At 45.6% G+C, this 20,321-nt stretch overlaps 1 protein-coding gene across 6 annotated transcripts in view; it reads left to right on the top strand.

Moving 5' to 3' along the window:
- The window catches only part of rad51b (RAD51 paralog B), a 619,344-nt gene that overhangs the window by 387,519 nt on the left and 211,504 nt on the right, over positions 1-20,321 (top strand). For all 6 annotated transcript variants that reach the window (XM_063052979.1, XM_063052988.1, XM_063052947.1 and 3 more), the window contains one exon: positions 8,128-8,246. In XM_063052979.1, the coding sequence (XP_062909049.1) occupies positions 8,128-8,246 (119 nt within the window). The remainder of the gene's footprint in view (positions 1-8,127; positions 8,247-20,321) is intronic.

The raw sequence follows: 20,321 nt of genomic DNA, 5'->3' as shown, positions 1-20,321 counted from the left end.
GTGTTCAACTGCAGTCTGCTGCAACATTCAGGGACTTGGACTACACTGTTTTTGTGTAACTGTATTTTACTGCTGTCTTATATGTGCTTCCTATATTATATCCGCTTGCTATCTTATATGTGCAGTAAGTGCCTGGGCTGTGTGTGACTGTTGGTACTGTGTTTTGCACCTTGGCCTCAGAGGAACCTGTTCTGTTTGACTGTATTCATGGGTATTCATGTATGGTTGAATGACAATTAAACTTAAACTTGAGCTAGATAAGTTTTCACATTGTGGTTCCGTGGACAGTGCGATTATTGGCAACAGGTTGAGTAAAAGCAGTGACAATAGGCAGGATGACTGTAGGTAAACTAACAGTTCAGGTGCCAGTACAGGTGGGAGAATGTGTGTACTGTATAAGTATATGCAAGAGGATGAGCACATGTGTAAATCCCCTACACATACTGCAGGAGAGACCATGTACAAAGCAAGAACAGGCAAAAGGGTGAGCGTAAAGTGAAGAGCATGAAGGACAACAGTTTATTGTATTATTAATTGCCCTTGATATTAAGGTAGCATTTAAATGAAAATGGCATTCAGGAGGTTTGGCTAAACTGAAGTCTTTTGGAATTAGAGGCAAGGCCTCTACTGATTGGAATTGTATCCATGACAAAGGAAGGTGATTGGCAGTCAGTCATCTCAACCACAGGCATCTTTGATGCTTAGTCTTCAAGGTCAACCATCTTCAGCTGCTTCTTCGATGATTCCTACAGTGGTAAGGTCAAAAGCAGGCATATTTGCTGATGACTCGCCAATGTTCAGCACCATCTGTGACTCGTCAGATTTTGAAGCAGTCTGCTGAATGCAGTAAGACCTGGAGAATTTCTAGGCCTGGGCTGATGGTTGGCATGAATGTAACTTGCCACGTAAATGTCAAACATTGACAATATCCAACCTCAGAAAATATAGCTATCACTCCCTGACTTTTGATGGCATTACCATCACTGAATCTCCCACTATCTATATCAAGATGGCACAAAGCTGCGATCTTTGTTGAGTGTTTTTAGTGTTTTTTGGGATTTATGGAGATGGTTTTGAGGTCAAAGAAGGGAGTCAGGGGTCAAATTAGGGTTTTAGGGAGAGGGCTGTAGGAGAATTAGAGGACAGGCTGGAGCCTTAAGTCTCCATTCAGTGCTCGAGGTCAGTGATGTAGACTTGGGACATCCGCGTGAGGGGCCTGGATGTTGGGCCGATAGCCCTATGTGGATGGAAGTTGATGGCTCCCCCAGGGTCTGTGAGTTGTTGGCAGGTTCTGGAGGTGGATGCCCAAGCAGGCAGGAGGAAAGGGGCCCAATGACTCCCTGGGTTCACAAATCAGTGAGACCTGAGTTCAAGGCCTAGTGTTCGGGTCCTGCCTTTGGCAAATCCACAGTTCAAGGCCTAGTGTTTGGTGATGGGTGAGTACTGATGTTGATGCTGAAGATAAAGGCCTAGGGGAAGAATTGGAAGTCCAAAGGTCAAGGTCCATTGACCAGACACCCGGGTCAGTGAATCTCTGTGAGTCCACTGAGGTGCTCAAAGGCTCATTGTATGCATGACTGAGTCTGAATCTGCAGACTGAAGAGAACTGTGTATATGCATGTGTGGAAGGGAGGAATGGGGCTTACTTTGTTGCTTGTTTATATTTTGTTGTATTCTGTGTTGCTCTACAAAGCATCGTGGGTATGTTATTGTGGTGCAGGAATGTGATGGCAAGACTTGTGATTGCGAGTTGCCCCCAGCACATCCATGTCTCTGTTGGTTGTTAACACAAAGGATACCTTTGTTTATTCCGATCTACGTGTGATGAATAAACTTGAATCTTGAATTCTTGGGATTACCATTGACCAGAAACTGAACTGGAGTTGTCTTATACACAATGTGGCTAAAAGAACAGTTCAGAGGCTGGGAAACTCACCTCCTAACTCCCCAAAGCACATTCACCATCCACAAGATTTAAGGAAGGAGTGTGATGGAATATTCTCACTTGCCTGGATGAGTGCAGCTTCAACAACACTCAGAAATTTTGACACCATGCAGGTCACAGCAGCCTGCTCAATAAGCACCCCATTCACAACCATTGACCCATTCCACCATTCCACCACCAATGCAAAGATGTAGCGATTTGCAAACAACAGGAATTCTGCAGATGCTGGAAATTCAAGCAACACACATCAAAGTTGCTGGTGAACGCAGCAGGCCAGGCAGCATCTCTAGGAAGAGGTACAGACGTCGTTTCAGGGTCTTGGCCTGAAATGTCGACTGTACCTCTTCCTAGAGATGCTGCCTGGCCTGCTGCGTTCACCAGCAACTTTGATGTGTGTTGCATGCAGCAATTTGCACCATCTCTTGGACACATCACAACAACCTACCAACAAATTTCAAGCACGTAACATCTACCAGCATGAAGGAGAAGGATAGCATAAGTATGAGATAACTCCATCTGGAAGTTGCCCTCGCAAGCCACTTACAATTGATTTGGAAATATATCACTGATTTGGAAATTTTCACTGGGTCGAAATCCTGGAACTCTCCCTAACAACATTGTGGGTATATGCAGACCTCAAGGACTGCAGCAAATCATGAAGGAAACACAGCACCACCTTCTCAAGGGCAATGAAATGTTGGTTCATCCTGTGAAGCCCACGTCCCTAAATGAATTTTTAAAAGTACACGCATGGAGACTGGTATGTGATACAATTGCGGACAGAAGGAGGGCTGTGAGGAGCTAGAGCAGAAAGGATTGTTGTGCTAGAATAATCGGGGGTGGAGGCAGGATTTGCTAGAACAGGCAGTAGAACTGTGTGGTGCTAGAACAGGTAGGAGGAATTGGTACAGTGCTAGAGCAGACAGGAGTTATGTGCTACACAAGCAGAAAGAGAGGCATCAGGTGCTAGACCAGACAGGGTTTTGATGTACTCTAATAAGCAGGGGTGAGGGCAGATTTGAGATGGTTTAATGTCATTTTACTGTACACAAGTGTAAAGGAGAACAAAATAATTATTCTTCCGGATCCAATGCAGCACAAAAAAGCCATAATGAACACAGTAATAAAAAAGTGTAAATATAGATATATAAGATAGCTTATATACTGTACATTGATTGTATGTCCATAAAGTGACTCTAGGCTGTACATTAGGTGACTGACAGGAAATAATAAAGTAGTGATGGTTGGTGTTGTGGCCTCGTGCTCTTCCTCCTCCACACTGTAGGCCGTCTGATCATTGTTGGTGAGGAGCCCTACCATTGTTGTGTCATCAGCGAACTTGTCAATCAGCATTTTGGTGAGTATCCAATGTGGCAGGAATGGACTTTTGCCATTATCTGCCATTCAAAGCACTTCATGGTGATTGGTGTCAGTGCTAGAACGGGTAGAGGGAGGGGTGTGCAGTGTTCTAGTAGAAGGACCTTCATTTACTCATGTGTGCATCCTTACCAAGTGAGTTTATCAATTTATCTTACACTCTGTGCATCTATGAATGGTGATGGAGAATATTTCCTGCATGGACCAGATAGCAGACTTGCATACAGTGTATAATCAGTGAATATAATCAGTCAGTATAATCAGTCCCACTGTTGAATAGGTATTGTGTTTATTTACTAAGTTTCATCATGTATGTCATTTACAAAGCTCAGAATGAAAAGCAACCTCTAGGGTACGTGAAGTTAACTGAGGGCGGAGAATAAGCAATGTTATATCAAATGCGATCAGTGATAACAGCTTGTGTTCTGCCAGGTGAACACTGTGGTGGGGTGGGGCGAGGGGGGCAGCACCGACTCCAGCATAGAGCCTGCGCCGCACTGCCTCCCCCTGGGCGGCTGCAAACAGGTGACACCGTGGTTTGAGGCCTAGTCCTTGCCACGACCAAAGCCTCACAGGTGACACCGCGGTTTGAGGCCTAGTCCTTGCCACGACCAAAGCCTCACAGGTGACACTCGGTTTGAGGCCTAGTCCTTGCTGCGACCAAGGCCTCACAGGTGACACCGCGGTTTGAGGCCTAGTCCTTGCTACGACCAAGGCCTCACAGGTGACACCGTGGTTTGAGGCCTAGTCCTTGCTACGACCAAGGCCTCACAGCTCCCCTGCCATTTGTGCCTCCCCTGCCTCTGTGAGCCACATGGAGAGGATATTGATGGGCTCACAGAATGCATCACTGATTACATTAACTTCTGTGTGGACTGCAATGTTCTGACAAGAACTGTCCTTTGTTATTCAGGTAACAAGCCATGGGTGACAAAGGACATTAAGGACATCCTGAACGCTAAAAAGTGGGCGTTTAGAGATGGAAAAAGGGAGGAGCTGAGGGCAATACAGAGGGACCTGAAAGCCAGGATCAGGGAGGCTAAAGACAGGTACAGGAGGAAGCTTGAGTGGAAACTCCAGCAGAACAACATGAGAGAGGTCTGGAGTGGGATGAGGACCATCACTGGGTTTCGGCAAACTAGCAACAGAGGAGCTGAAGGCAGTGTGGACAGGGCCAATGAACTTAACCTGTTCTTTATCAGTGCTAACAACAGGAATTCTGCAGATGCTGGAAATTCAAGCAACACACATCAAAGTTGCTGGTGAACGCAGCAGGTCAGGCAGCATCTCTAGGAAGAGGTACAGTCGACGTTTCAGGCCACACACATCAAAGTTGCTGGTGAACGCAGCAGGTCAGGCAGCATCTCTAGGAAGAGGTACAGTCGATGTTTCAGGCTGAGACCCTTCGTCAGGACTAACTGAAGGAAGAAGTTAGTAAGAGATGTGAGAGGGGGATGGGGAGGTCCAAAATGATAGGAGAAGACAGGAGGGGGAGGGATGGAGCCAAGAGCTGGACAGGCGACCGGCAAAGGGGACACGAGAGGACCATGGGACAGGAGGTCCGGGGAGAAAGACGGGGGTGGGGGGGACCCAGAGGATGGGCAAGAGGCACAGTCAGAGGGACAGAGGGAGAAAAAGGAGAGTGAGAGAAAGAATGTGTGTATAAAAATAAATAACGGATGGGGTATGAGGGGGAGGTGGGGCATCAGCGGAGGTTAGAGAAGTCGATGTTCATGCCATCAGGTTGGAGGCTACCCAGACGGAATATAAGGTGCTGTTCCTCCAACCTGAGTGTGGCTTCATCTTTACAGTAGAGGAGGCCATGGATAGACACGTCAGAATGGGAATGGGACGCAGAACTAAAATGCGTGGCTACTGGGAGACCACGCATTTTACTGGGAGAGAAATCTGTTCTTTAACAGATTTGACATTGTGACCCCTGCCCATCCCCCACATGAGCCATCTGTTGTCGGCCCCCAACCAACACATATTCCACTCTCCCCTCCTACTCCTCCTCACAGTCCCCCACCCTGTTCTCATGACTATACCCCTTCCCCACGTGAAACCACCACGGTGGGCTTCACAGCTGAACAGGTGAGAAGACAGCTGAAACGTCTCAACCCAAGCAAGGCTGCAGGACCGGATGGTGTCAGTACCAGGGTGCTCAAAGCCTATGCCCTTCAGCTATGTGGAGTACTTCGCCATGTATTCAACCTGAGCCTGAGGCTCCGGAGGGTTCCTCTGCTGTGGAAGACATCCTGCCTCGTCCCTGTGCCGAAGACGCCACGCCCCAGCGGCCTCAATGACTACAGACCGGTGGCATTGACCTCCCACATCATGAAGACCCTGGAGAGATTTGTTGTGGAGCTGCTCCGGCCTATGGTCAGGCCACACTTAGGTCCCTTCCAGTTCGCCTACCAACCCCGACTAGAAGTTGAAGATGCCATCGTCTACCTGCTGAACCGTGTCTACGCCCACCTGGATAAGCCAGCGAACACTGTGAGGGTCATGTTTTTTGACTTCTCCAGTGTGTTCAACACCATCCGCCCTGCTCTGCTGGGGGAGAAGCTGACAGCGATGCAGGTGGATGCTTTCCTGGTGTCATGGATTCTTGATTACCTGACTGGCAGACCACAGTACGTGTGCTTGCAACACTGTGTGTCCGACAGAGTGATCAGCAGCACTGGGGCTACACAGGGGACTGTCTTGTCTCCCTTTCTCTTCACCATTTACACCTCGGACTTCAACTACTGCACAGACTCTTGTCATCTTCAGAAGTTTGCTGATGACTCTGCCATAGTTGGATGCATCAGCAAGGGAGATGAGGCTGAGTACAGGGCTACGGTAGGAAACTTTGTCACATGGTGTGAGCAGAATTATCTGCAGCTTAATGTGAAAAAGACTAAGGAGCTGGTGGTAGACCTGAGGAGAGCTAAGGTACCGGTGACCCCTGTTTCCATCCAGGGGGTCAGTGTGGACATGGTGGAGGATTACAAATAGCTGGGGATACGAATTGACAATAAACTGGACTGGTCTAAGAACACTAAGGCTGTCTACAAGAAGGGTCAGAGCCATCTCTATTTCCTGAGGAGACTGAAGTCCTTTAACATCTGCTGGACGATGCTGAGGATGTTCTATGAGTCTGTGGTGGCCAGTGCTATCATGTTTGCTGTTGTGTGCTGGAGCAGCAGGCTGAGGGTAGCAGACACCAACAGAATCAACAAACTCATTCGTAAGGCCAGTGATGTTGTGGGGATGGAACTGGACTCTCTCACGGTGGTGTCTGAAAAGAGGATGCTGTCCAAGTTGCATGCCATCTTGTTCAATGTCTCCCATCCATTACATAATGAACTGGGTGGGCACAGGAGTACATTCAGCCAGAGACTCATTCCACCGAGATGCAGCACAGAGCGTCATAGGAAGTCAATCCTGCCTGTGGCCATCAAACTTTACAACTCCTCCCTTGGAGAGTCAGACACCTTGAGCCAATAGGCTGGTCCTGGACTTATTTCATAATTTACTGGCATAATTTACATATTACTATTTAACTATTTATTACTATTTTCTATTACTATTCTATTACTATTTATTATTTCCATGACTATTACTATTTACTATTTACTAATAGTAATATTACTATTACTATGTATTATTTATGGTGCAACTGTAATGAAAACCAATTTCCCCCAGGATCAATAAAGTATGACTATGACTATTTGCCAATAAACCAATGAATTGGACTTGCAGCATTCCACACCGTGAATATCCAACATTTCTTGCAATAGCAAGAAAAGCGACTAAGACAATCACTTACTGTTTGACAGCACTCCTCTTTCACGCACCGACGCCTCTGTGTCATGGGCAGCACCATGGTCCGCACCGACCAGCTCTTTCAGTTTCTAAACCAACAAGCAACTCGCTGATAGGGCAGACCTGCAATACTATAAGTTCTTAATGTCCAGCAGGGTCTTGCAATCATAATAAATACAGTTTAAAAGGACAATAACACCTTTGGTTAACCCTGTAGAAGCCGCCACCTTACCGGAAGTTAGTACCCTTCTTGAACCGGCACGGATAACTTCATTCACCACTACTCAGAACTGTTTCTGTAACTTACAGACTCACTTTCAAGGGCTCTTTTTTTCAGTGTTATTTTGTCTTCTTTTGCCATTGTTGTTTGCTAGTTTCTGTTTATATATAGTTGTTTGTAAAATTCTACTACTTTTTTTTTCTCAAACGTGCCTGCAAGAAAATGAATCTCAAAGTAGTATAGGTAACATATTTGTACTTTGATAATAAATTTACTGTGAACTTGAACTTTGAACTTTCTTTCCAGAGACTGGAATAGGCGATTTTTTATAATCCTCCAGTGCACAACTGAGGGATTGTTGTACTTTTGCAGATGCTATCTTTTCAATGTGAGGCTCATTTGAAACCCGTCTCTCTCCTCAGGCTGAACTTGAAAGATCCTCTGGCACTATTCAATGAATAGCATGGCTGTCTACCTCAGGCCTCCTGACCAGAATTTAGCACTAAAAAAGCCTGGTTACTGTTTGTGGTAGCTTGCTGTGCATAAATTGGCTGCTGCATTTACTACAATGCAAATGTGAAAATGCTTCAGATATACAATACTTAATTCTTTTGCTTTGTTCTACCCTGTTCTACAGGTTTGCTGAGGAGTACTTGATAAAGGTATTTCAGCCCCACTGTTGATTAGGTTCACCACCACAAAACGTCAGCAATAAATGAAGTTTGCTTTGTCACTTTCTGCTAAATTACTTTCTGTGCTTTGCTCTTGCTTGCAGGTTGTGGGGTTAGCCCTGATGGAGAAACGGGCTATGCAACTGCAGCCTTGGGAAACACGTGGAGCCACAGTGTCAACACCAGGCTCATTATGCAGTATCTGGACTACCACAGCAGGCAGGTGAGACTCTCAGGGGCTGCAAGCCAGAGCGGCGGCAGAAGAAACAAAGCCTCCATTTCAATATGTGGGTTGCCACACGAGGTTAAAGATCTTGACCACAGGGGCAGTATGCAGAGCTCCAATCAGTAAGAGTGAAGAGAAGCTGTTGGTAATAGTTTGCAAAAAAAACTGTAAAAGCTAGTTGCTTCTCTATCAGCCCAAATTACTATTTATCCACTTCCTTTGTAGCACACAGCAGCACATTAATCAGGTGTGTGTGCTGCAGGTTTCTGACTGACCCCCGTTCTCTCCTCTGTCTCAAAGACCGTGCATCTCAGAATAACACAAACATATTTCATGTTCTCAGTTTTAGAATGACTAGCATAGTAATTTTAAAACAGGAGGAGGAGACCTCGCATACTGGGCAGCACAGTGCACAGCTCCTAGGTCTGCTGCCTCACAACACTACAGACTTGGGTTCAATCCTGACCTTGGGTGCTGAATGGAATTTCCATGTTCTCCTTGTGACCACAAAGGTCTCCTCCCTCATCCCACAGACATACAGGTTGATAGGTAAATTAATGACTGTAAATTGCCCCTGTGTTGTTGGTGAGTGGTAGAATCTGGTAAAAATGTGGGGAGAATGAAAAATGGGAAGAATATTGGATTAATGTAAATGGATAGGCACAGTCGATAGGCCAAAGGGACCGTTTCTGTGCAGTGTCTTTCCCCTCCAAGCTCTAACTGTACAGTGTTCTCATTCAAGTTATTTGTAAAAAAGTGACAGTAAGGTCGGACGTGAAATATAGTTTTGGCTGCCCTGTTAAAGCATAGATGTCATTAAGCATTCGGGCAGACACATGGTTAGAAGGATATGGGCCAAAAGCAGTCAAATGGACTAGTTTAGATGGGCATCTATGTTGACGTGGACAAGTTGGGCCAAGGGCCTTTTGCCCGGCTGTATGATTCCATGACACCATGCACTATGAGTCAGCAGTCTGTGGATTTGAACCTTATATCCAACTGAACAAGATGGTGCTGGTGAACCCCTGAACCACGATGATATATTACAAGCTGCTTACACAACTTCTAAATATACCTCTCTTGAATTACGCTCACTGCAATCTGCAGCATGTAATTTACCTTTAAGCAACATACTTTTGTACCGTCTCAGTGAACTAGAAATTTCAGGGTCTTCTGAAGGACTCCGCGGGCTTAACTCTCAAGCATACAGGTACGGCACCTTTAAGTGGCTGGGGGGGAGCAGTGGACTCCAAGCCAAACTAAAAGACCAATCAATGCAAGATCTTCTACCCAGTATCACCAAAAGCCAACATTGATCAGGCATTTGAGACATCGAATACTGCTATCACCAAACAAGAAACAGTCCAACCAAGCTTGTTTGAAGAAATCCCTGGCCGAGTACCATCAGCAAATAACCTGTAGCACCAGAGGTCACAACATACTTGGCCACTGCTGTACTACAATAAGGAATGCTTAGCATTCCATGCCTTGACTGCTTTTCAGGAAATCTGATCACTTGGCTGTCCTTCTCCGACCTACATACCAGCAGAGGCTAAAGGACATGGCTTCAGAGATAAGGACAACAAAGTGGTGGTCGTGGGAGGCAGAGGAGCAGCTACGGGCTTGTTTTGAGTCAGTGGTCTGGGCTGCGTTCAAGGACTCGTCAGAGGATCTGAATGAAGTTGTCATGGACTTCATAAGAACAATCTTAGATGACCGTGTCCCCACAAAATCATTCAGAGTCTTCCCTAACCAGAAGCCCTGAATGAACCATGAGATCCATAATCTGCTGAGGTTCAGATACAATCTCCAGAAAACGATCTCACTATGTTGTGGCAATTCTGGACTAAACTTGAATAACTGAAGATGCTTGACATCTGTGGCAGGGCTTGAATGCTATTACCTCTCACAAAGTGAAACCAAGGTGACATTGGTGACAACAAGGCTTCGCTCCCAGTTGAGCTCAATGCCTTCTGTGCTCACCTTGACCGTCAAAACCTGGAGGAACCATCATTAACTCCCACATCCGCCAATGACCCTGTAATTTCAGTCTCTGTGGCCGACGTGAAAGCAGCCTTCAGTAGGATGAACACACGGAACGCATCCGGCCCAGATGGAGTTCCTGGCTGAGTGCTAAAAGCCTGTGCTGATCAACTGGCTGGAGTGTTCACTGACATCTTTAGTGTCCTCTTTCCGTACTCTGAGGTACCCCCCTGCTTCAAGCAGACTTCAATTTTACAGGTGTTAAGGAAGAACATGGTAACCTGCCTGGATAATTATTGTCTGGTAGCATTTACATCCAATGTGATGAAGTGCTTTGAGAGGTTGGTGATGAAACATATCAACTCCTGCCTGAGAAATGCCTTAGATCTGCTCCAATTTGCCTACCAGCACAGCAGGTCCATGGCAGATACCATTTTATTGGCTCTTCACTCAATCTTGGAACATCTGGACAGCAAAGATGCATAAATCAGGAGTCTATGTACAAACCCCATTTCCAGAAAAGTTGGGATATTTTCCAAAATGCAATAAAAACAAAAATCTGTGATATGTTAATTCACATGAACCTTTATTTAACTGACAGAAGTACAAAGAAAAGATTTTCAATAGTTTTACTGACCAACTTAATTGTATTTTGTAAATATACACAAATTTAGAATTTGATGGCTGTAACACACTCAACAAAAGTTGGGACAGAGTTAAAATAAGATTGAAAAGTGCACAGAATATTCAAGTAACACTGGTTTGGAAGACTCCACATTAAGCAGGCTAATTGGTAGCAGGTGAGGTATCATGACTGGGTGTAAAAGTAGCGTCCATCAAAGGCTCAGTCTTTGCAAGCAAGGATGGGTCGTGACTCACCCCTTTGTGCCAAATTAGTGAGAGAATTTTTAGTCAGTTCAAAAGGAACATTTCTCAACTCAAGATTGCAGAGAATTTAGGTCTTTCACCATCTACAGTACATAATATTGTGAAAAGATTCAGAGAATTCAGAGACATCTCAGTGCGTAAAGGGCAAGGTCGAAAACCACTGTTGAATGCGCGTGATCTTCGAGCCCTCAGGCAGCACTGCCTAAGAAACCGTCATGTTACTGTGACAATTATAGCCACCTGGGCTCGGGAGTACTTCGGAAAACCATTGTCATTCAACACAGTCCATTGCTGCATCCAGAAATGCAACTTGAAACTGTATTATGCCAGGAGGAACAAATACGTCAACTCTATGCAGAAACGCCGGCAAGTTCTCTGGGCCTGAGCTCATCTCAGATGGACCGAAAGACTGGAACCATGTGCTGTGGTCAGATGAGTCCACATTTCAGCTAGTTTTCGGAAAAAATGGGCGTCGAGTTCTCCATGCCAAAGATGAAAATGACCATCCAGATTGTTATCAGCGAAAGGTGCAAAAGCCAGCATCTGTGATGGTATGGGGGTGCATCAGTGCCCACAGCATGGGTGAGTTGCATGTATGTGAAGGTACCATTGACTCTGAGGTGTATATTAGGATTTTAGAGAGACATATGTTGCCATCAAGGCGACGTCTCTTCCCGGGACGTCCGTGCTTATTTCAGCAGGACAATGCCAGACCACATTCTGCACGGGCTACAACAGCGTGGCTTTGTAGACACAGAGTGCGTGTGCTTGACTGGCCTGCTGCCAGTCCAGATCTATCTCCTATTGAAAATGTATGGCGCATCATGAAGAGGAGAATCAGACAACGGACACCACGGATTGTTGAGCAACTGAGGTCTTATATCAAGCAAGAATGGACAAATTTCCAATTGCAAATCTACTACAATTAGTATCCTCAGTCCCAAAATGATTAAAAAGTGTTATTAAAAGGAAAGATGATGTAACACAATGGTAAACATGTCTCAGTCCCAACTTTTGTTGAGTGTGTTGCAGCCATCAAATTCTAAATTTGTGTATGTTTACAAAATACAATTAAGTTGGTCAGTAAATCTATTGGAAATCTTTTCTTTGTACTTTTGTCAGTTAAATAAAGGTTCATGTGAATTAACATATCACAGATTTTTGTTTTTATTGTATTTTGGAAAATATCCCAACTTTTCTGGAAATGGGGTTTATACTTAGCCCCCTGCTCTTCATGCTTTATACTTATGACTGTGTGGCTAAGCACAGCGCCAATGCCATATTTAAGTTTGCTGACAACACCACTGTCGTTGAATGAATCAAAGGTGGTGATGAATCAGAATGTAGGCGGGAGATTTAAAAACTGGCTGAGTGGTGCCACAGTAACTTCTTACTCAATGTCAGCAAGACCAAGGAGTTGACTGGTTACTTCAGGAGGAGGAAATTGGAAGCCCATGAGCCAGGACTCTTCGGGAGAATCAGAGGTGGAGAGGGTCAGCAACTTTAAATTTCTTGGTATTATCATTTCGGAAGAACCTGTCCTGGGCCCAGCACGTAAGTGCAATTATGAAGAAAACACGCAGTGCCTCTACTCCCTTAGAAGTTTACCAAGATTTGGCATGACCTCTAAAATTTTGACAAAATCTATAGATGTGAGGTGGAGAGCATATGGAGTGGTTGCATCATGGCTTAGTATGGAAACACTTATGCCCTCAAACTGAAAATCCTACAAAAAGTAGGGGATACGGCCCTCCTCAGTACTGAGCACACCTACTTGGAGAGCTGTTGCAGGAAAGCAATATCCATCATCAAGGACCCCCACCATCCAGGCTGTGCTCCCTCCTCACTGTGCCATCAGAAGAATGTGCAGAAGCATCAGGACCCACACCACCAAGTTCAGGAATAGTTATTGCCCCTCAACCAGCTAGCTCTTGAACCAAAGGGGATAACTTCACTCGCCCAGTCACCGAACTGTTCCCGCAACCTATAGGCTCACTTTCAAGGATTCTTCATCACATGTTTTTGATATTTATTGCTTATTCATTTATTATTATTTTTTTCTTTTTTTCTGTTTTGTATTTGCAGATTTTGTTGTCTTTTACACGTTGGTTGTTTGTCTGTCTTGTTGAGTGTGACCTTTGGTTCTATTGTGCTTCTTGGATTTACTGTGTGTGCCTGCAAGGAAACAGATCTCAGGGTTGTACATGGTGATATATTTGTACTTTGGTAATAAATTAACTTTGAAATTTTGAGTATATTGAAGGCTGAAGTTCTATTTCAGTGCTGAAGGAGCTCTGTCCTCCCTTTCTGGACGTGTACTCTGAAGATAGGGAAGGGAAGTCAGGTTCCTTCCATTTACTTCTTACCAGCATTCATGAACCCTTCATCTGATTCATTCCCGTTTGTCAGTCCCTTGTTGAGTGTCACAGATTCTATGTTACAACAGTGACTGCGCAATAAAATGTGGTTAGCGCAGTGTTATTACAGCTCTGGGCATCGGAGTTCGGGGTTTAATTCCAGCATGTCTCTAAGGAGTTTGTACAATCACCCCGTTGATGTGTGGATTTCCTCTGGGTGCTCTGGTTTCCCCCCACATTCCAAAGATGTGCCAGTTAATAGGCTAATTAGTCATTGTAAATTGTGCTGTGATTAGGTTAGGGTTAAATAGCTGGGTGGCTGAGTGGTGCAGCTTGTTGGACTAGAAGAGCCTGTTCTGTGCTGTATTTCTAAATTAATAAAAAATAAAAAACACTTTGTAGTAGCCTAAGGTTATAGGAGGAATTACTTAGTTATGAGGTTTCCATTCCTTTCATTCCACTCCTTCAAAATTGTATATAAAATCAATTGCTGGTCAGAAGGAATTGGCTGAATTGTCTCATGGCTCATTCTAACATTATTTAATATCTTTATTGCAATATTTACCTAACAATTCTTTAGCTCTGTCTGATGTAAATTGTGGCTCATTTTCTACCAATCTCGCCTCTGGGTCAGATGGGCAGGAGTTCAAAATCTGCTCCAAACAACCTGACCACAAACTCATCTGGAGATCCAGTACAAGGCTGAGGCACTGTTGCAGTGTTAGAGGAAAGGCCTTTAAACTGAGACACCGAGAAAAAGAATGGAGTAGATCAACAGAGGAGAGGAGCAGAATTGTTCTCTCAAGCTCAGTTTATTTATCACCATTATTATGCTGCGGAATGCTGGACATGCCCCACAGCCCTGCCATTAGCAGAAAGGAGCATAGTTTGCTTCTGACTACCACATTACCTCATGTGGCCTCACTCCAGCAGAGATATTCCCTGTACCCTACCCATCTCTCCCTTACCTTCTACCCTGCTGAAGACTAACTTGTTTTCTCTCTTTCTCATTTTATCAAAGGGTCTTATTCATCACACAGATGCTGCCTGACATGCTGAATCTTTTCCAATATTCCCTGTTTATATTTGATTTTTTTCTCTAGCGTTTTGGCTGTAGGGAGCCCCTAGTGCAATGCTCCAAATTGCTTAGCGCTTCGGAGCTGTTGGTGGTCCACCACATGTAGAGCTTGGGCCTGCTGAGAGAGCTGTTTTAATAGACCAACTCCCATGCCTGTCCGTGGATGTGAGATCACCAACCTTCTACTTTGGCAGCAAACATTACTTCCCAGATCCACATTTAGTTGTCTAATCCTCAAGAAGATTGCTGTTTCTTAACAGAGACTACGCTTTTCTCAACGTACTGTTTATATAAGTGAGGTGGAGGAGGTACTGCTGCGTCTCTAAAATGAAGCAGAACTCAACTGGAGATACAATGATAAAAGCAGGTTCCATCACCAAAATCCCTTGAGTGAAGGAAAGTTTCAGGATACAAATAGAGTGTGAAACTAATTCCATTCTTGACAGCTCTGTGATCTGCAGGTACAATATAGATTTAAGATGAGAGGTGAGAGGTTTAGAGGAGGTCTGAGGGGAACTATTTCATACAGAGGGATAGGGTCTGAATGACTGAATTGTGCTACCTGAAGAGGTGATGGAGAGAGTTACTCTCATTTAAGGAACATCTAGCCTTCCCCCAGGTGGCTCTGAATGGCTTTCTTCTTATTGAAACATTGCTTCCTCTTTACCATAGTAGATGGAGCTCTAAACCACATTTTTTCTATTTCCTGCATATCTATTTTCATCCCCTCTCTGCTAGGACAGAGGTTCTCTGATATTCAGCTTTCACCCCGTGAGCTATTGCTTTCAACATAGCAATTGCTTTGCAATATCTGCCTGTTACAATATTTTCCGGCTACCAGTCACATCTTCCCCTCTCCTTGACTTTCTGCATTTTGCAGTCACTCTGTGACTCTCTGGTCCACGTTCTGTTACTACCCGCCACTGCCCATCCCATGGCATTTTCCCAATGCATTTGGAGGAGATGTTCCAACTGCCCTCTTTCCTTCCCCACCAGCCAAGGACTCAATAGTCATTCCAAGTGAAGCAGCAATTCACTTGTACTTCTTCCAGTCTAGTCTAGCCAACCATATGATTGTAAGTCTTGCAATTCACTTGTCACCCAGCTATACTTTGAAAACTCTGTGCCCAGGTCTGAAGAGTCTTGATTGTCCCAAACATTGACTGGTTTCCCTTTCCACAGATGCTGTTTAACTGGCTGAGATCTTCCAGCATTTCTGATTTTCTTTCAAAATTCTATCATGTTCTTGGGAATTTTCCTGTTTTCAGACCTAGGAATTGATGTATCTAGTAGTTTTTCTTTAATGGCACTAATTTTTTTTCACTTTACATGCTCTTGACTCTTGGATCTCGGGTATCTCAGAAAGTTTTTGTGTCTTCTTTGAATATAATACAAATTATTTGTCTAATTCATCTGTTATTTCTTTATTTCAGTTGCAATTTCTTTCTATCTTCATCTATAAAGAATATTAAAATTGCACACTTGTACTTCAACCAATACATAACTTACAGAAGCTCATGTTGACTGTTTAGTCTCGTAAACGTTTTTTTCTTCCCTAAGCAATGTCTTAGTCATTCCTTAAAGTAATTCTAAAATAATTACAGTCTCTGGACTTGCAATTCTGTCTGAAAACTTTATAAGTATTTTCACTAGATTTGATACTCTCTCCTGCTTCTATGTACTGGCCCCCTATCACTTCCCAGCCTCTGTCTCATAGCTTCCTTTCACTTTTATTTCATGGTCTCAGCCCTAATGCAGGGCCTTGACCCAAAACATTGACTTTCCTTTTGCCTCTACAATTGCTTCGTCACCCATTGACTACTCTCTAGCAGTTTATCTTTTCCTCTGGGTTCCAGCACCTGCTGCCTCTTTGGTCTCCTGGACCACTTGTGTTTCTGTAAAGAGATGTATTTTTGTTGCAAAGCACATCATATTTCTGGAAAAGATGGTCCTTGTCTTTCCACTTTTCCCAGTCTGCCATTCATGCTGTTGGTTTCCTTTGTTTGGGTTGAAAGCCTGAGCACATGATTCTTTCCCTTGAACCCAATAATATTTTGCCAAAGCTTTGACTTTGGGTAGGCCATTACTTATCTATAAATGAACACAGTGTAGCGATGTGTACACACACAGCTAGAAATAATGACACGCAGTCTGTAAGTCGCACTCCAGACTCGCTTATTCAAACTTCACAGCACTGGTTTTTAAGCAGTTCCCTTCCAGCCCTCTCCAGGCGGAAATGACGTCAGAAATGTATTACAAAAGTCTCACCCCGCGTGCGGGCTATTTTGTGAGCCGGTTCGCTTGTGTAGAAAGTGGGTGGCCACAACACCCCCGCCACCCCCAGAGCCGGCGATACACCCCCAATGTCCACAGTCTGGATCAGTCTCTGTTTGGGTGGTCTGCCTCTGCGCCACGGTGCCTGAACCTCGGCTGACTGTGCCAAGTCCACATGGGCCGGTGTTAGTCGGTCCACCGTGAAAACCTCCTCTTGCCCCCCAATGTCCAGAACGTACGTGCACCCGTTGTTACTGATCACGTTGAATGGCCCCTCGTACGGCTGCTGTAGTGGTGCCCGGTGTCTGCCCCGTCATACGAATACGAACTTACAGTTCTGCAGGTCTTTGGGTACGCAGGTCAGGATTTGTCCATGCTGTGAAGTTGGTACAGGGGCCAGGTTGCCGAGCCTTTAGCATAGTCTGTCCAGGACTGCTGCGGGTTCTTCCTCTTGCCCCCTTGAGGCTGGTATGAACACTCCTGGGACGACCAGGAGTGTGCCGTACACCAACTCGGCCGACGAGGTGTGCAGATCCTCCTTGGGTGCCGTGCGGATTCCAAGCAGGACCCAGGGAAGTTCGTCAACCCAGTTAGGCCCCTCCAGGCGGGCCATGAGAGCCGACTTTAAGTGACGGTGGAAGCGTTCCACCAGTTCGTTCGACTGTGGGTGGTAGGCAGTTGTGTGGTGTAATTGTGTTCCCAACAGGCTGGCCATAGCCGACCACAGGCTGGAGGTGAACTGGGCGCCCCTGTCGGAGGTAATGTGGGCCGGTATCCTGAAGCGTGCTACCCAGGTTGCGATCAGTGCTCGGGTGCAGGATTCGGAGGTGGTGTCGGTGAGCGGGACTGTCTCTGGCCATCTGGTGAACCGGTCTATCATAGTTAGGAGGTACCGCGCTCCTCGCGACACTGGCAGGGGCCCCACGATATCCACACGAATGTGGTCGAACCTCCGGCGGGTGGGTTCGAACCGCTGCGGCGGGGCTTTGGTGTGCCGCTGCACCTTGGCCGTTTGGCACTGCGTGCATGTTTTGGCCCATTTGCTGACCTGTTCGCGAAGTCTGTGCCACACAAATTTGCTGGAGACCAATCGGACGGTTGTCCTGATAGATGGATGCACCAAGCTGTGTATGGAGTCAATAACTCGCCGCCACCAGGCTGCCGGGACGATGGGGCGAGGTTGGCCGGTAGCTACGTCACACAGGAGGGTCCTCTCACCTGGGCCTACGATGAAGTCTTGCAGCTGCAAACCCGAGACTGCGGTCCTGTAGCTGGACATCTCATCGTCTGCCTGCTGCGCTTCCGCTAGTGCTGCATAGTCCACCCCCTGGGACAGGGCCTGGATAGCTGGTCTGGAGAGTGCGTCCACCACGATGTTGTCCTTTCCTGAGACATGCTGGAGACACGGCTTTGAGGAAAGAGAAGCAGAATAAACAGTGTAAAGACAGTAAAGTAGAAGGGCTGAAGTGTGTGTACCTCAATGCAAGAAGCATCAGGAACAAAGGTGATGAACTGAGAGCTTGGATACATACATGGAATTATGATGTAGTGGCCATTACAGAGACTTGGCTGGCACCAGGGCAGGAATGGATTCTCAATATTCCTGGATTTCAGTGCTTTACAAGGGATAGAGAGGGCGGAAAAAGGGGAGGAGGGGTGGCATTACTGGTCAGGGATACTATTACAGCTACAGAAAGGGTGGGTAATGTAGCAGGATTCTCTTTTGAGTCAATATGGGTGGAAGTCAGGAACAGGAAGGGAGCAGTTACTCTACTGGGGACATTCTATAGGCCCCCTGGTAGCAGCAGGGATACAGAAGAGCAGATTGGGAGGCAGATTTTGGAAAGGTGCAAAAATAACAGTGTTGTTATCATGGGTAACTTTAACTTCCCTAATATTGATTGGCACCTGATTAGTTCCAAGGGTTTAGATGGGGCAGAGTTTGTTAAGTGTGTCCAGGACGGATTCCTGTCACAGTATGTGGACAGGCTGACCAGGGGGAATGCAGTACTAGGTAATGAACCAGGTCAGGTCACAGATCTCTCAGTGGGTGGGCATCTGGGGGACAGTGACCAACGCTCCCTGGCCTTTAGCATTATCATGGAAAAGGATAGAATCAGAAAGGACAGGAAAATTTTTAATTGGGGAGAGGCAAATTATGAGGCTATAAGGCTAGAACTTGCGGGTGTGAATTGGGATGATGTTTTTGCAGGGAAATGTACTATGGACATGTGGTTGATGTTTAGAGATCTCTTGCAGGATGTTAGGGATAAATTTGTTCCGATGAGGAAGATAAAGAATGGTAGGGTGAAGGAACCATGGGTGACAAGTGAGGTGGAAAATCTAGTCAGGTGGAAGAAGGCTGCATACATGAGGTTCAGGAAGCAAGGATCAGATGGGTCTATTGAGGAATATAGGGAAGCAAGAAAGGAGCTTAAGAAGGGGCTGAGAAGAGCAAGAAGGGGGCATGAGAAGGCCTTGGCAAGTAGGGTAAAGGAAAACCCCAAGGCATTCTTCAATTATGTGAAGAAAAAAAGGATGACAGGAGTGAAGGTAGGACCGATTAGAGATAAAGGTGGGAAGATGTGCCTGGAGGCTGTGGAAGTGAGCAAGGTCCTCAATGAATACTTCTCTTTGGTATTCACCAATGAGAGGGAACTTGATGATGGTGAGGACAATATGAGTGAGGTTGATGTTCTGGAGCATGTTGATATTAAGGGAGAGGAGGTGTTGGAGTTGTTAAAATACATTAGGATAGATAAGTCCCCGGGGCCTGACGGAATATTCCCCAGGCTGCTCCACGAGGCGAGAGAAGAGATTGCTGAGCCTCTGGCTAGGATCTTTATGTCCTCGTTGTCCACGGGAATGGTACCGGAGGATTGGAGGGAGGCGAATGTTGTCCCATTGTTCAAAAAAGGTAGTAGGGATAGTCCGGGTAATTATAGACCAGTGAGCCTTATGTCTGTGGTGGGAAAGCTGTTGGAAAAGATTCTTAGAGATAGGATCTATAGGCATTTAGAGAATCGTGGTCTGATCAGGGACAGTCAGCATGGCTTTGTGAAGGGCAGATCATGTCTAACAAGCCTGATAGAGTTCTTTGAGGAGGTGACCAGGCATATAGATGAGGGTAGTGCAGTGGATGTGACCTATATGGATTTTAGTAAGGCATTTGACAAGGTTCCACACGGTAGGCTTATTCAGAAAGTTAGAAGGCATGGGATCCAGGGAAATTTGGCTGGGTGGATTCAGAATTGGCTTGCCTGCAGAAGGCAGAGGGTGGTGGTGGAGGGAGTACATTCAGATTGGAGGATTGTGACTAGTGGTGTCCCACAAGGTTCTATTCTGGGACCTCTACTTTTCGTGATTTTTATTAACGACCTGGATGTGGGGGTAGAAGGGTGGGTTGGCAAGTTTGCAGATGACACAAAGGTTGGTGGTGTTGTAGATAGTGTAGAGGATTGTCAAAGATTGCAGAGAGACATTGATAGGATG

The sequence above is a fragment of the Mobula hypostoma genome, chromosome 1 (assembly GCF_963921235.1).
Source record: "Mobula hypostoma chromosome 1, sMobHyp1.1, whole genome shotgun sequence".
NCBI lineage: Eukaryota > Metazoa > Chordata > Chondrichthyes > Myliobatiformes > Myliobatidae > Mobula > Mobula hypostoma.
This window is presented reverse-complemented; position numbering and strand designations above follow the sequence as displayed.